Genomic DNA, 14282 nt, shown 5'->3' with positions numbered 1-14282 from the left:
GAGGCATGCTCTCTCGAATGTGATTAGACGATAAATAATTATAAAATGTTGTTACATTATATTATACATATAGTTAACGAGAAAAAATAGAAGCTGCGTACTGCGTATGCCTTTGCTCAGCGGGAACGTAATTAGCTCTGAAATGCGACGAACGACTGCAGGACATATTTCTAGAAATACATTTATTTTAACGTTGTTATGTGTTCTTTAATGCAAATTAAGATGTCTCGAACAAGATTCTACGATAAAGAGTTATAGAATGCTGAACATAATTCGCGTTGAAGTACACATAAAAATGTAAAAAAAAAAACGTATTTCTCGAGATTCGTTTAGTGTCGTTCATTGCATTTCGGGGTTTTGACTCTCACCGAGCGCCGAGCGACGACATTCGCCGCTATCTCTATCTCGTTGGATATACTGGCTATAGCATATTATATGCAGCAGCATTCTAAAACCTTTTATCGTCTAATCCCGTTCGAAAGAGCATCTCGCATTAAAGAACACATAACAATGTTAAAATAAACGTATTTTTCAAGATTCATCTAGTGTTTCATTTCGGCATCTATTATACCGTTTCCGTCGAGCTTTGAGCGAGGCATTATGCAGTTTTTATTTTTTCTCGTTGGCTATCATTATGCAACAGCATATTCTATAACTCTTTATCTTCTAATCTTGTTCGAGAGAGAATGCTTTTCATGAAATAGCATATAGTGTTAATATAACGATGTTAACATAACATTTTTTAAGAATTATTTATATTTGCACGTCAATTAGAAAACTTAACTCATCTTTTTCATCGATTTTCTTTATTCAATATCGTTCCAAAACTTTTTTTTATTTTTAAACTTTAAGAAGCATACTATTAATTAGAACATTGTATTGTTAATATTTCTAATGTATTTTGACAAAGATCTGACAATATAGGTAATCACTAATGCATAGGATATTAGTAAATATATAAACGTTTAATGAAAATGCAATGACAAATGCGGCGAGGCGCGCGATTCTTTTGGCCAGCTCGCGCTTTATATTTCTTTAATAAACGAAAGTACGTAATTGCAAATAATACAATTGAGTAATACCAATAAGGCAAAGTACGAAGTACAAAGTCTTTTTTTAATCATCTTTCTATCATTTACGGTTGCCGAGATATAAGCGTTTAATGAAAATAAAAATCGCTTGGCGCCCGAATCCTTAAGATTTTGCGCGTTTTCTCGTCTTAATAAACGGAAATAAATAATTGCCAATAATAAAAGTGAGCAATTGTAATAGAGTATAGAGCACGATCTAAAAAGTGCTTTTTGAATCATCTTTCTGTCTTTTACGATTGCCGAGATATAAACGTTTATAATGAAAATGATGAATGCGGCGATCGAGGCGCGCGATTCTAATTTGGCTAGTTCGCGCTTTATTGCTTTAATAAACGAAAGTATATACATAATTGCGAGCAATACAATTGCGTAATACCAATAGGGCAAAGTATAAAGTACAAAGTCTTTTTGCAATCATCTTTCTATCATTTATGCGGTTGCCGAGATATAAGCGTTTTAAGAAAGTCAGAAATAATATTATTTCGCGCCGGATCTTTACGGCACGCGCGCGCTTTATTGCTTTAATAAACTAAAGTACATAATATTGCGAGTAATATAATTGAGTAATACCAAAAGGGCAAAGTATAAAGTACAAAGTCTTTCTTTAATCATCTTTCTATCATTTACGGTTGCTGGAGATATAAGCGTTTTAAGAAAGTCAGAAATAATTTGGCGCCCCATATCTTTACGGCACGCGCGCGCTTTATCATGTTAAATAAACGGAAGGACGTATAATTGTAGTAATAAAATCGAGATATTCCAATAGCGCAGATGAGTATAAACTAAACAGTCCTTATATTGAATCATCTCTATATATATATATATATAGTATATCTTCGGTGGTTGCTCAGATATTTGCGATAAATGATAGGGAGAACTTTTTTTCTCGCGCCAAGCCAACAACACATGGCCTTGACCCTATTATACTTGAGCGGCGGGCGGTTGTCACGAATCACGAGCAGCCGTACATTATTGATCCACTTTCTAAATTGGCCTTGACCTAGATCGCCGAGCGGGAATGCCGGCGCGCGGCGCGATAACTCTTTATCGTTAAATCTTGTTCGAGACATCTTAATTTGCATTAAAGAACACATAACAACGTTAAAATAAATGTATTTCTATAGAAATATGTCCTGGCAGTGTCGTTCGTCGCATTTCAGAGCTTACGTTCCCGCCGAGCAAAGGCATACGCAGTACGCAGCTTCTATTTTTTCTCGTTAACTATATGTATAATATAATGTAACAACATTTTATAATTATTTATCGTCTAATCACATTCGAGAGAGCATGCCTCGCGTTAAAGAATACATAACAATATATTAAAATGAACGTATTTCTCGCGATTCATTTAGTTATCGTATTTCAGAGTTCCGACTTTGTCGTCCAACGTCGCCCGTCGGCATTCGCGGCTACCTTTTTCTCGTTAGCTAATAGCATTATGCAACAGCTTTCTATAACTCTTTATCGTTTAATCTTAATCGAGAGAGCATGCCTCGCATTAAAGGACACATAACAATGTTAGAATAAACGTATTTCTCGAGATTTATTTGGTGTCGCGTGTGGCATTTCGGAGCTCCGAATTTGTCACCCAAACGCCGCCCGTCGGCATTCGCGGCTACCTTTTTCTTGTTATCTAACATTATGCAGCAACATTTTGAAACTCTTTAGCGTCTAATTACATCTGAGAGAGCAAGTCTCGCATTAAAGCATACATAACAATGTTGAAATAAACATATTTCTCGAGATATGACCCAGTGTCGTTCAGCGCATTTCAGAGCTTCTAACAACCTTTCCGCCGAGCCGGCCGAGCACGAGCACTGGCATTAATTCGTATAATATAGTTTCAGGTTTCAGTTATTCATACATATAGTACGTATATGTATAAAAAAGTAATTAATAAAAACGTTATTAATTTAACAAACAATAGATATTAATATTAAATTATTATTAAGTATAGTAACGATTCGAGAAATATATCGTGCTTCGTTTGGCGCTTGAAAGATCATAAAAATTATGAAAAGAGTTTTAGGTTATGAGGAAAGGGAGAATCTCGAGTTTGGAGTCGTCTGTAATTTCTCAGAAATCGCTCCTGTTACGCGGGAAGCATGTTGAGCGAGGAGGTTTTTTTTAGTAGGTATTCGAGCAGCGGGACGTTTCCATCGCCATTGGAACGGCGCGCCGGGCGCGCGACGAGGATGCCCAGCCTACGGCCAATCAGAGCGCTGGCAGCAGGTGTGCATAGGAGGGGCAGTAGGCTCCCGTGCTCTGACCAATAGCAGCGTGATTACGAGGAGGCAATGTGGGGTGGCAAGACCCGCGCTCGGAATACCTCCGTCAACCTCCTTGCTCAACATACTTTCCTGATACATCAGGAGTAAATTTCCGTGATTTCGCGGTGCGAAACCTGAGTTTCGCCTACTTTATCATCCGAATTAATTCTTCTATTAACCTTTATTGTCTTCTAACGTCTCTACTGATGCATAATTAAATTCTTGCTATTTTTCAATTATTATTTTAGATTACAGTATTCTATTAATCTAATTATTAATACAGTTACTAATTATATTCTTTTGAATAATTTATGCAAACGAAAAATGCGGCAGAAAGTTTCGCATACTGAAATGTAAAACGTGTGCAACAGCATTTTAAAACTCTTTATTGTCAAATCTCGTTTGAGAGAGCATGATTTGCATTAACGGATACATTACATAACAATGTTAAAATGAATTTATTTCTCGAGATAGGACCCAGTGTCGTTCAGCGCATTTCGCATTTCAAAACACCCGCGGAATACCTACTGTAATCCGGACAACCTCCTTGCTCAACATGCTTTCCTAATATATCAGGAGTAAATTTCCGAAATTTCGCGGTGCGAAACCTGAGTTTCGCCGACTTTATCATCCGAATTAATTCTTCTATTACCTTTATTGTCTTCTATTTTTATATTTGTAAATGTTATTTTATAGTAAAAAATCACGAAGCAGATTCAATATTTAGAGCTCATATTAAATTCTGTTAATACTTTATCAATTCTGAGAAATATCTAATATCAGAGAGACTAATGTAAATATTTGTGTAGCATAATTAATTAATTTATATACAATCATGCATAACTTGGGAATGAAACGGACAGGTTGTATCAAAGAAAATCCATAGGTGTATAAAATACGAAATATATATATTTGCTTTTATAGCATAACATATATAATTTAGATAAGTATACATATCTTATGAGTGTTAACTTCGTATCATAAGTTCAACGATATAAAAGATGACAGTTCACAGATTAATATATACAAAGAACGGCAAAAGCCTGGTCGTATAGTATATAACACTCCAATGCTTCTTGTATTCTATATAGCCGTTAAGAAGATAATCGCGATTGTATTCACGCAACAGTATCTTATGTTTGTAAGTCATGTTACGATTTTCAAAGAAACGAATTTACCATTGCTGGTTACAGGGAAGATTCGTTCCCGTTCGATGCAAGCGTGAAAAAAATATCTGGTAAATACGCCCGGAAAAGAAAATATTGAAGAGATACTAATTCTGTCAATCAAATTTGATTAAAACACAACTATTAACGCGTTGTTAACAGAGCCATTAAAAAAAACATAATGTCGAGAAGAGTGGTCTGTCTTAACTTAAAATCAGTTTCGAATTGGTACCAGTCACGACTGCGCAAAACGAAATAAAAAGTTTACAATGTATTTTTGAGGGGGAAATTTATAATAAGTTCTCTTCTACGATACTACTTTATTATTGTGATTATCCCCGCAATTGATCTTGGCTTCTCACAAACTTAAAATATACAAACGCGCCATTGCATCGATAGAAAAGTGCACTTAATTTGAAGAATGCATTCGTCTAAAAATAATTTAGAGAAAGGTAAAAAATTTTCCGATTTAAAGACGCTATTAAAACGTTGTATATTCGTCGATCGCATTATTGTGCCTTTTATCGTGCTGCTAAGCACAGCATCTGTATTTCCACAGCACTTCTTCGATGCTCATAGAGAATTCATCTCTCATTAATATTTTTACAAACGTAATTTACGTAAGAAAAGAGTTACTCATAGTGTCGTCTTGGGGCTAGTACTGTCCGTTTATTTAGTCTATGCTTAGTTAGCTACTTAAATACGAACATTAAGCCTACTAAGATAGTATGAATTAACGCTCGTGGAAGCACCCTGAATCACTGAATGACAGTCGCAAGGCCCGGGTCCTCGATTTAGCATAGTATTTAACCCTGAATACAACCATCTGAATCAGAGTTTCGTCTGCTTATGCGAAAAATTCAAGTCAAAAGATAGATATTAAATGTGAACATTTAGTGCCGAAAATACGACAAGAACACGGGCCAAGATCTATTGTCGGCGGTCACGAATAGACGGCAAATTTTATAATTCGCCGTCTCACTTCGTCTTACTTATCTCGCTATCTCTAAATTTGATCAAAGAAGGACGATAAGTATTCGTCACTCTTAACAAAAAATCGCAACGGCGCGATTAAACGTGACCATCTCTCTATCCCGATATGCACGTTTCAGTTTCGACTAGGTTCAATTGTCGTGACAAATCCACGACTTGGACATTATACACACCGGGATAATGGGATGGAGGGAAAGGGGGGGGGGGCATATTCGATGATTAAAAACCAGTATGAATCCGCCATTCGTTCTCAGACGTAGCTCTCATCATCAACGACGGATCTGCCGAATCCTAGATGCCTCGTGGTGATAGGGGCGCGAGGTTGCGGTGGAGGTCGATAGGGCGGTGGCGGTGGTAAAGACCTAGACCTACCCGCCACTTTATGCCTGTCCTCGAGATTCATATGCACCGGCGGCAGGTGTCTGAGCCTCGGCGGCAATGGCGGCGGTGTGTCCGGCCATGACGTAGTTCTTTTCTCCTGCTCATCCTCGCTAAGGTCGACTACGCTTTTATAAGAATCGTTCGCATCCGCGGTTCCATAGATCTCGGTTGATCGACTCCTATCCTGGCAGTATGTAACTTTACCATCGGATTCGCCATTCGAGTCCTTGCTCTTGCAATACTTCAACGCTTCCATGTATATGGAAGCCTTTACTCTAACAAAGTCATCGTACAAATCACGATCGCGGGCTTGACGACAGCGCTCTTTCTCCGACATCGGTGACTCCAGACTCACGTACTGCACCTCGGAGGACTTGACCTTCTTGAACTCGTAGCAGTCGCTGCTAGAGCGGGATGTGTCGCCACCGCTTGTTAGATCCTGCTCCGAGTCGTGAATTGACACCCGTTCGGCATTTCGGATGTCCTGCTGCAAGCTCTTGCTATTGTACTCCTCCGATAGTATTTCATAGCTTACGTTCAACTGTCTGCTCCGATAAGTCTTGCAGTTCTCCACATTTTCTTTAATCGTGTCCTGTCTAAGGTATTCCCTATCATATATGTCCTTGTCGCCAAATCTCTCCTTTCTGTGCTCGTGCTCGTCCAATCTGTTCGTTCTAGGTGTTCTTTTCAGCTGTGCCCGTAGCCAATCTTGCCGTTGGAAATTGGACGATTGAGACGGATTAGGGTAACACTCATTGGCCTTTTCCTCTCTGAAGTTGTGCTCCGTGCTGTTCGTATGATTATGGTTGCCAGACGCGTAACCGTTCAGCCTCTCCTCCCATCCGCATCTATAAACTGGCATGTAGGTTTTACCATTAGACTTCTCTTCCTTCGTAAAAGATTTATCGTAATTAGTAGACGTTGGAGCATTCGGGGCAGAGTCTTCCGAGCCTACGGGTGATTCCGGGATGAATAATTGGCAATCTGACAAGGTCAAGCCTGAGTCTCTTGACAGGGACATGGGATCTCTACGCGGTGCCTCTGTCAGGTCCAGACTATCCAAGGATATTCCACCTGCTACACCATAAGGAACTTGTTAATAATGAACAATGTAATTATTAAAATATTTTAATCATTATTTTATTAAAAATAATTTAATTTACCGTTTAATATATATTCTAATATTCTATATTCTATAATATTATATATTTTAATGTTCTTTAATATCTTGATTATTATTTAATATCTTTGATTAATTAATAATAATTTAACATAACGTTATATTATAATACTTACAATGAAGGCTGTCAGTACTCTCCTCGGCTCCGCTGTCGCTGCGCGTGTCTTCTCCGAGTAGATGCGTAACATCCGCGCCGAACAAATCTTCGCAGTGACAGATCAGCATTTCCGTGATTGTCGGGATCGCTCTACTCTGATTCACTGTCGGGTTCGAAGACCAAAGTAAACTTGGGCCGCAGCAAACGCCAAGATTGCTGGCGCACATGAGATTACGTTTGGATCGCTTCGCCACATGGTGCAGTACGCAAATTAAATGCGAGAGTAACGTGAAATTCGCCTTTGGCAGTCTATGTAAAATGCTGAAAAATTTTTTTCCAATTAGTTTCATTTTCTTATCAAAATTATTGTGTTCACAGTAGTAATAAATGTATTAACTGACATAGAAATTTTGTATTAAAAAAATATATTATTTTAATTAAAATAAATTATAAACCTTTTAATAGTTTGGACAGGACTCGGCGTACCCAAGCTGTCCATCCAGAGAGGAAACAGATGAGAGGTCAAGAGAGGATCCGGCAAAGATCTCAAGAAGTCCTTCAGCAAAGCCGCCACCGCTATAATCGGCGCATCCTCCAAGCAACTAGGATCTCCCGTGGACTCGATCTGTTCTCGCAACTCTCGAACGATTCGTACATTCGCAGACTTGCGGAATATTCCCTGCATGAACGGACCTTTCGCGAATAATTGTTGCAGCATCACGAGAACGGGTTTAGGTAGGCCGTTCTCATCTAGCCGCGCCAGAGGCACGCCGAAGAGGTGCGGATTCAACGATAGTGAGCGACGCAATAGACCGGTTATTTTCGATCGATTGTTCTTTTTCGCGGGTGTTTTCATCACAGGCCTGAGGATGAAATGACATAGATCGACGCCGCTATTGTTGATGTGCACCAGGTCGAAACCCTCATCTGTCGATAGCATGTGTCGTAGACGCGACATCTTCACGGCGAATGGTCGTTCGTGCCCTATCAACGGATACGGCGGCTCGTCCGGGAACGTTCGGGCCCAAAGCTGGAAAGGTCCCGAAGAAGCTTGAAGATCCCACAATAATATTGCCTTGCTCACGCAATCCTGCGCCGTCTTGTCGGAGTCGACCGTGATCGTCTTGCACTGCAAGGTACGAAATAGCACGTATGTATTCTTTCATCGCCGGGTAGTACAAAGGGATGAATAATACGGCACGCGATTCGTCGCTCATCCTTGTTTACCGACGATAGACAGCGTTTATTTAACGGAAATTTATTCGCGATCCAAGTGGCTTATACCTTTATGCAACATTGATGAATTATGAATTGATGATTGAAGGTGAATGCCGGCACAATACGCGGCGACGATTCTAACTCAGTACCGACGTTCGCGGTATAAAAGATACCTCTCAAGAAAAAAAATACTACTAGGAAGGTCGAATGATAATCGAGTCCCCCGGATTCGAGTATGCGCAAAGAATGGCTCGCGCGAAGACGTGACTGCGAACGTATTCGTTCTCGCGTGAAAAGACGGGGCGCACTTACGTAGTCGGTGTGCGTGTCGTTGTCGTGGTACATAACTTGAATGTTCGTGTTCGACGGCTCCTTACTTCTTTCCTCTTGCACAAGATCGTTCAAACGTCCCCACCAGAGATCTCGCGCTGCAGCGGTCCTGTAAGGATGAATTTGACCGTGACAACAGTAACAATTGTAAGAGTCTGTAGTTGATATTTTCCATCTCATTTGGATATCCGTTGTATTCAATTATACGCGGCTTTGAAAAAGAGCCTATACTTACATGAAAGTGGCCACAACGTTCGTCGTGGGCCAACCAATAACGAAGCTGGTTTCCACGGACTTGCTGCTTTCCGCCACGTCTTCTATGTGACCAGCCGTAAGCCAGAGCTCACTCATTTTTACGATTTGCTTCAACTTGAAGTTCCCGCTGCTACGAGCTTTCGCGATCAGCAGAAGATCGGTGAAGAGGAAGAGATGCCTCTCCTGAGATTGCATACCCTAAAATCCGAATTTTAAGATTATTAGTGTTAAATGTCTTAATAAAATATTAATCTTTATCAAAATAGGCAAATATATTTGCAAATATATTTTAATCTTGATAACTTCCTAAAATTTTTCATACCGTGGTGAACTGAACTGGCGTTTCCAGGAGGAAAGTCCTAGTTGGTGATTTAATTGGCGATAAGCCACTATCCGGAATATCCAGTGCCTTCTGAGAAAGCCCTCTCGTCAGTCTGACTGGAGTACTACCGTTTCTTTTACGTAGCATATTTTTCATTTTCTGAAAATAATAAACAATTAAATTAAATTAAAATCTAGTGGACGACTAATAAGAGCTATACAGTTACTTTTAGAAAAAATTTCAAGTTTAATATATGTTGACATTTCAATACAATTAATATATATTATATTTTTTTTATAGAGAAAAGAGAAAAAATTCTCATATCAAATGTCTGAATAGCAAGATCTGATTGCGAATGACTATCTCTAAGAGTTTAAGGCTCTTGGTTGTAACGACTCGACTGGGGAATTTCGCAGGGTCTCAGAGCATGCTAATTTTACCGCCGCATTAATCGCGTCATGTAACACCACATGCGTGCCACACACGTGAAGAGTATTAACAGCTACGGCTACGGCCGAAAAATGTCACTACCAAATTTGGCTGCTAAGCGATGATTCTCTAAGGCGTGCTACAACTATGGGAGAGAGCAGCGAGTGCTCTCCCTATTCGGCGGATCGAGCGGGCGGATTAACATACGCGGGCTTATAGATTCCCTGACATGTCCCAACATCCTCTTTTCCATTACGAAATCACTTCTGGTGATCCCGACCGGGCGGTAACCCGCACCTCCGTTTCATTGTAATCGCGTTGTTACAACGCATAAAAGCCTAGATCGGGCACTAATACATCCAACACGTCAAATGGATTATCCGCTATCATTTATAGCATTGGAAAGTGCATCGCCCGGGGACTTTAACAGCGAGAGTTTCGGAGTGATACCGACAGACACCGATGTTTTATGGGATAAGAATGCCTCTCTAGAAATGGCTACGCGAATGTTTCTCACCGAACATAAAAAATACGCGCAAAATACGATTAATAATTTTAGGCGGTCTGTTATTTCTACGATAATGCTTGTAATTTTTGCATTCCGCGAAATCGACTTCTATAAGGAAGAAAAAAAAATTGATCTTATAATTTTAAAGAAAACCGTATAGTTTACAATGTCAATTACTGGTTAAAGAAGTCTTTAGTAGACGTAACGTTCTTTTTTTTAAATAAGAATCCTCTTGTTTCTTTACAATATACTAACTTTCGCTGCGTTTCTACCGTTATATACGAAAAAAGGATGACGCGCTTTCCATGGAAATAATATAAGTGTCATTACAGTGTCATTATTGCCAGCCTCCATCTCGGTGGCACAGTTTCTATTCTGTTTCTATATATTTTTTTGTGCGGACGCAGAAAGTGAGCGCTCTATTGAACGAGCGGCACGCCGCGCCGTCAATTTCACCGTTCGCAGCAGCCAGCGGGCGGGTCGGGTGAAAATAGGGCTGGGAGAAATTATCGAATAATACGCTTGTGTCCGGATGGATACGCGAATGAACGTGGGAAGGAAGTGGAGTATATACGCGGCTCTAACCGCCGCGCGGCACGCGAGCATTTTCCGCGGACGCAGAAAAACGAGATGCGTCTAAACGACCGTGAGAAAGGCTGAATTGTTAGGCGCATTGTCTGCGATACCGTTTGTCAGCACCGTTGTTTGTCGCTACATCATTTGAACATCCTCCACGGAAGGAGGAGTAGGATGTTTTGCATAAACGTTTTTATCATCGTTGCTAACAGTTGCTAACTGAAGTTCTGATCGTCGGGAATTAGGAACGACAAAAAAAAAGTATTTTGTATCAATGAAATACTCGTCGTACCGTGGTGACAACGTCTCGCTCGTGTAGCCGCAAGTTGTCGCCGGGGAATAGCTCCTGGATACGGTGAAGGTCACCCTCTAACTGTCCACGATGGAGGACTGCCCCGCTGTCAATGCACTCGCTGTCTATCAAGCTCCTCGCTTCCTGTCCCAGGTACCTCTCGTAATCGGCGAGCCTCTGCACCTGCGCAAATAAAATACAAATTTTGTAAAATTTCTTGTCGTCGGAGAGAAAAATTATGATATAAACTTTTCACGAAAAAAAATTACACGTTGCATGGCACACACCTCGATTGCCGCTAAGCTTGAAAAATCTTCTTACCGCGTAACTGAATGCGAGGGAAGAAATTCGCGATTGCGTCGACGATTCCTTACGTAACTTCGATCATTTTCGACAAATTGCCGTTCGACGCGATTGGCAATTTCCAAAGGCATTACGAAAGCAGAAAAGGGAAAACGCGACTTTCCCTGATATCGACTTTGCTGTGGAAAAACGCGATGCGATATCTCTTTAATAATCATTGCCGAATGCGGAAATAAATGGGAAACGTCGACCAAATCGGGCACAGCCTCGGAAATGCACGCCGATTCGTGTTTCCTTCTCGCCACAACGAACGCGATAATTATCATTCACGAGTCGGAGTTATGTAAATTGACAACGTGTCATTATTTGATGTACGTACGATTGTGCTCATGTCATAGTCGACGACCATATATAGGAACTGATTCAAACTGGCTATTGCAACATGCCACGTGTACGACTTCATTATAGACATTCATAAATAGATGTAATATAAAGCATATATTCTCTAAGTATCCATAATAAATATAGGTAGCATTGTTCAATGTATATTTTTTAGCGTTGTGTCTGTCTCTAAAATTGATTTCTTAGATTTTTATCGCGATTAACTCGATACATATGTATATTAATAATTACATCATTTCTTATTGTCTTTAGTTTTTTTTGTTACATCATGTCTTGCGTTTCCCACAGTAAATACCTACTTATCTATTGACTTATCGTTGATCTTAAAATGGATTAACGCTGATCAATCATAATAGTAAAATAAAAAAGTATTTCATACACACAGCGATTCAAATCTAAACCTTTGTCACGCTGATTATCAGCTTCATGAATCGTGAATGATCCCGTAAGCCGTAAGCGATATAAATCCGACTTCGATAAGGAATCTCACCGAATCTATATTCCGACACAGTGTTGGAAGTTGGGACACCGTCAAATTTAGTCGGTGACACTCGATTATCCTAACTGATGGCCGTGCTGGTGTTCGCTACGAATCGCCGCGCGATTCGCTTCTTAATTATCATAACGTGGCAGGTAGTTACCGCGCCTGAGGAAATGCACGAGTAGGCGGCCGTTGATGGCTCTTGAACGTGCTCTGAATTAATTCGCAGTTACCGCAAAATATCGCCGCTGGCGAAATTTCGAACGATCGCGATCGCCGCATTTGCCATCGCCATCGTTCGCGGAATCGCGAGATGACGAGATTCTTGAAAGATTTGAGTGCAGCATCCAGCACAACATCTCGTCGCTCTATATCAGGTATTATTCCATTTAATAAATTAGGAAATACTCATATAATAAAATAACATTAAGCGAAAAAGTAAAGTTTATACCTGTATAAAAAAAAGTACGAGAGATTATTCAAATGGAATAGAAAAGTGAGCGCAAATCTCTATCGTTAATCTTTTAACGTATAATAATAAGTCCATGATAATGGAATGTTTATATTTGTATATTAATGTATATTAATTAATTACAAATAATTAGTTATAACAATATATATTATAATATTATTTTATCGCACATATTAATAAATTAAATCTATTATTTTGAAGATAATAATTAACAGAAATCAGGAAAGGCAACTGTTTAAGATCTTTCCGAGGAAAGACCTGAGGCTTGGCCATGGGTACTCTTCCTCGAGAACACCTTACGCACGCGTTACGAAGCCTCTTTTAGATATATGATTCCGTGATGAATGCCACGACGGCATTCATTACCATGATGTTTTCTCTTTCGCGTGTAATCTGCGCTTGACGTAGGTACTCGTTATTGGCATTCTCGGACGGATATATCCATCCCCGTGCATATATTCGCGAATGGGAAATTTAGCATGAATCTTCCTCGCCGTTCGCGTCTTTCGTTCTCCTTCATTCCCTTTCCCATAGTCATTGTCTCGAATCCCGCCACGTGACGCATACGTTACTTTTACGCGCCGGCACTGTTTCTTAGCCCCTTTTCGCACACTTTCACCGCGTGTCGCGTCGCGATTATGTCCCTAGAAATATAGCCTCGGATACAGCTATCGGCACGCCACAATTGATCGTAAAACGATTCTCCATATCGTCATTTCAACCAGGTTTTAAGAAACACGCAATTTTTATTGAGGAATTTATGTTTCAATGCTTTAAGATTACCGTATAATAAATTGTTGTCTGTTATCAACTTTTCAAATTTGCAAGAATCGTTTATAAGGAAAGAAAACTAAAACAGATGCGGAGAAATGCAGACAAATTCATTCATTCCGAGACAAATTCATGTTTCTTATAGCTTTTTCTTTTAATGCTCAAAGTCTTTTCTCGTTCGGATATATCGTGGAGCGATTTCTATTTCTTTTTTCGAAAGCAGTCGAAATATTAATTCGTCACGGATTATTACGTTAATTACGCAGATTTGTCCGACCAAATACAATCGTCCGAGCGTCGATCGAGTAATCAGTCGTCGAAGAAGGAAAGAGCCTTGAATGGTAAGAAAAAGGATTGGGGAAACTATAAGTATGATACTGTCAGTATCCTTTTTGCTTGCTTTACGCGCGACGCGCATCATCGAATGCTTCTAATATCGTCGCGATACATCCGATTCTACAAGTGCGGCCATATCTGTATATACTTATTCGCCTTTGGGCATATATGCAGACGTACCTGAAAGGTATATACCGTTAGCACCGACACGGCGACCTCGCGAGACGACTACCTCGGGCGCGCTATTTCTCAACAGCGGGGCACGTTTACACCTCACGTGTCCGCAATATCGCGCGAACCCTTCCGCGCTTCCTCGCGGGATTCCCCTTTGACGTTGAGCGCACGTGCAACGGTAAATCGCGGGAACGAAATTCCGCCGTGGAGTGCGCGCGGTAAGAGCACGCTATAT

General features: G+C 40.1%; 1 protein-coding gene across 3 annotated transcripts in view; it reads right to left on the bottom strand.

Moving 5' to 3' along the window:
* Nucleotides 1-4250: 4250 nt before the first annotated feature.
* Nucleotides 4251-14282, bottom strand: part of LOC143902529 (uncharacterized) — a 183706-nt gene continuing 173674 nt past the window's right edge. For 2 of the 3 annotated variants that reach the window (XM_077415514.1, XM_077415516.1), the window contains 7 exons: nucleotides 11109-11291; nucleotides 9304-9462; nucleotides 8962-9179; nucleotides 8709-8835; nucleotides 7634-8307; nucleotides 7198-7499; nucleotides 4251-6978 (listed from right to left, as the gene is read on the bottom strand). In XM_077415514.1, the coding sequence (XP_077271640.1) occupies nucleotides 5771-6978; nucleotides 7198-7499; nucleotides 7634-8307; nucleotides 8709-8835; nucleotides 8962-9179; nucleotides 9304-9462; nucleotides 11109-11291 (2871 nt within the window). In that variant the 3' untranslated portion in view covers nucleotides 4251-5770. The remainder of the gene's footprint in view (nucleotides 6979-7197; nucleotides 7500-7633; nucleotides 8308-8708; nucleotides 8836-8961; nucleotides 9180-9303; nucleotides 9463-11108; nucleotides 11292-14282) is intronic. The other variant, XM_077415515.1, reaches the window with a different exon arrangement.

Source organism: Temnothorax americanus, unplaced genomic scaffold (genome assembly GCF_048541705.1).
Source record: "Temnothorax americanus isolate GAGA-0224 unplaced genomic scaffold, ASM4854170v1 Scaffold4, whole genome shotgun sequence".
NCBI classification, from domain to species: Eukaryota; Metazoa; Arthropoda; class Insecta; order Hymenoptera; family Formicidae; genus Temnothorax; species Temnothorax americanus.
This window is presented reverse-complemented; position numbering and strand designations above follow the sequence as displayed.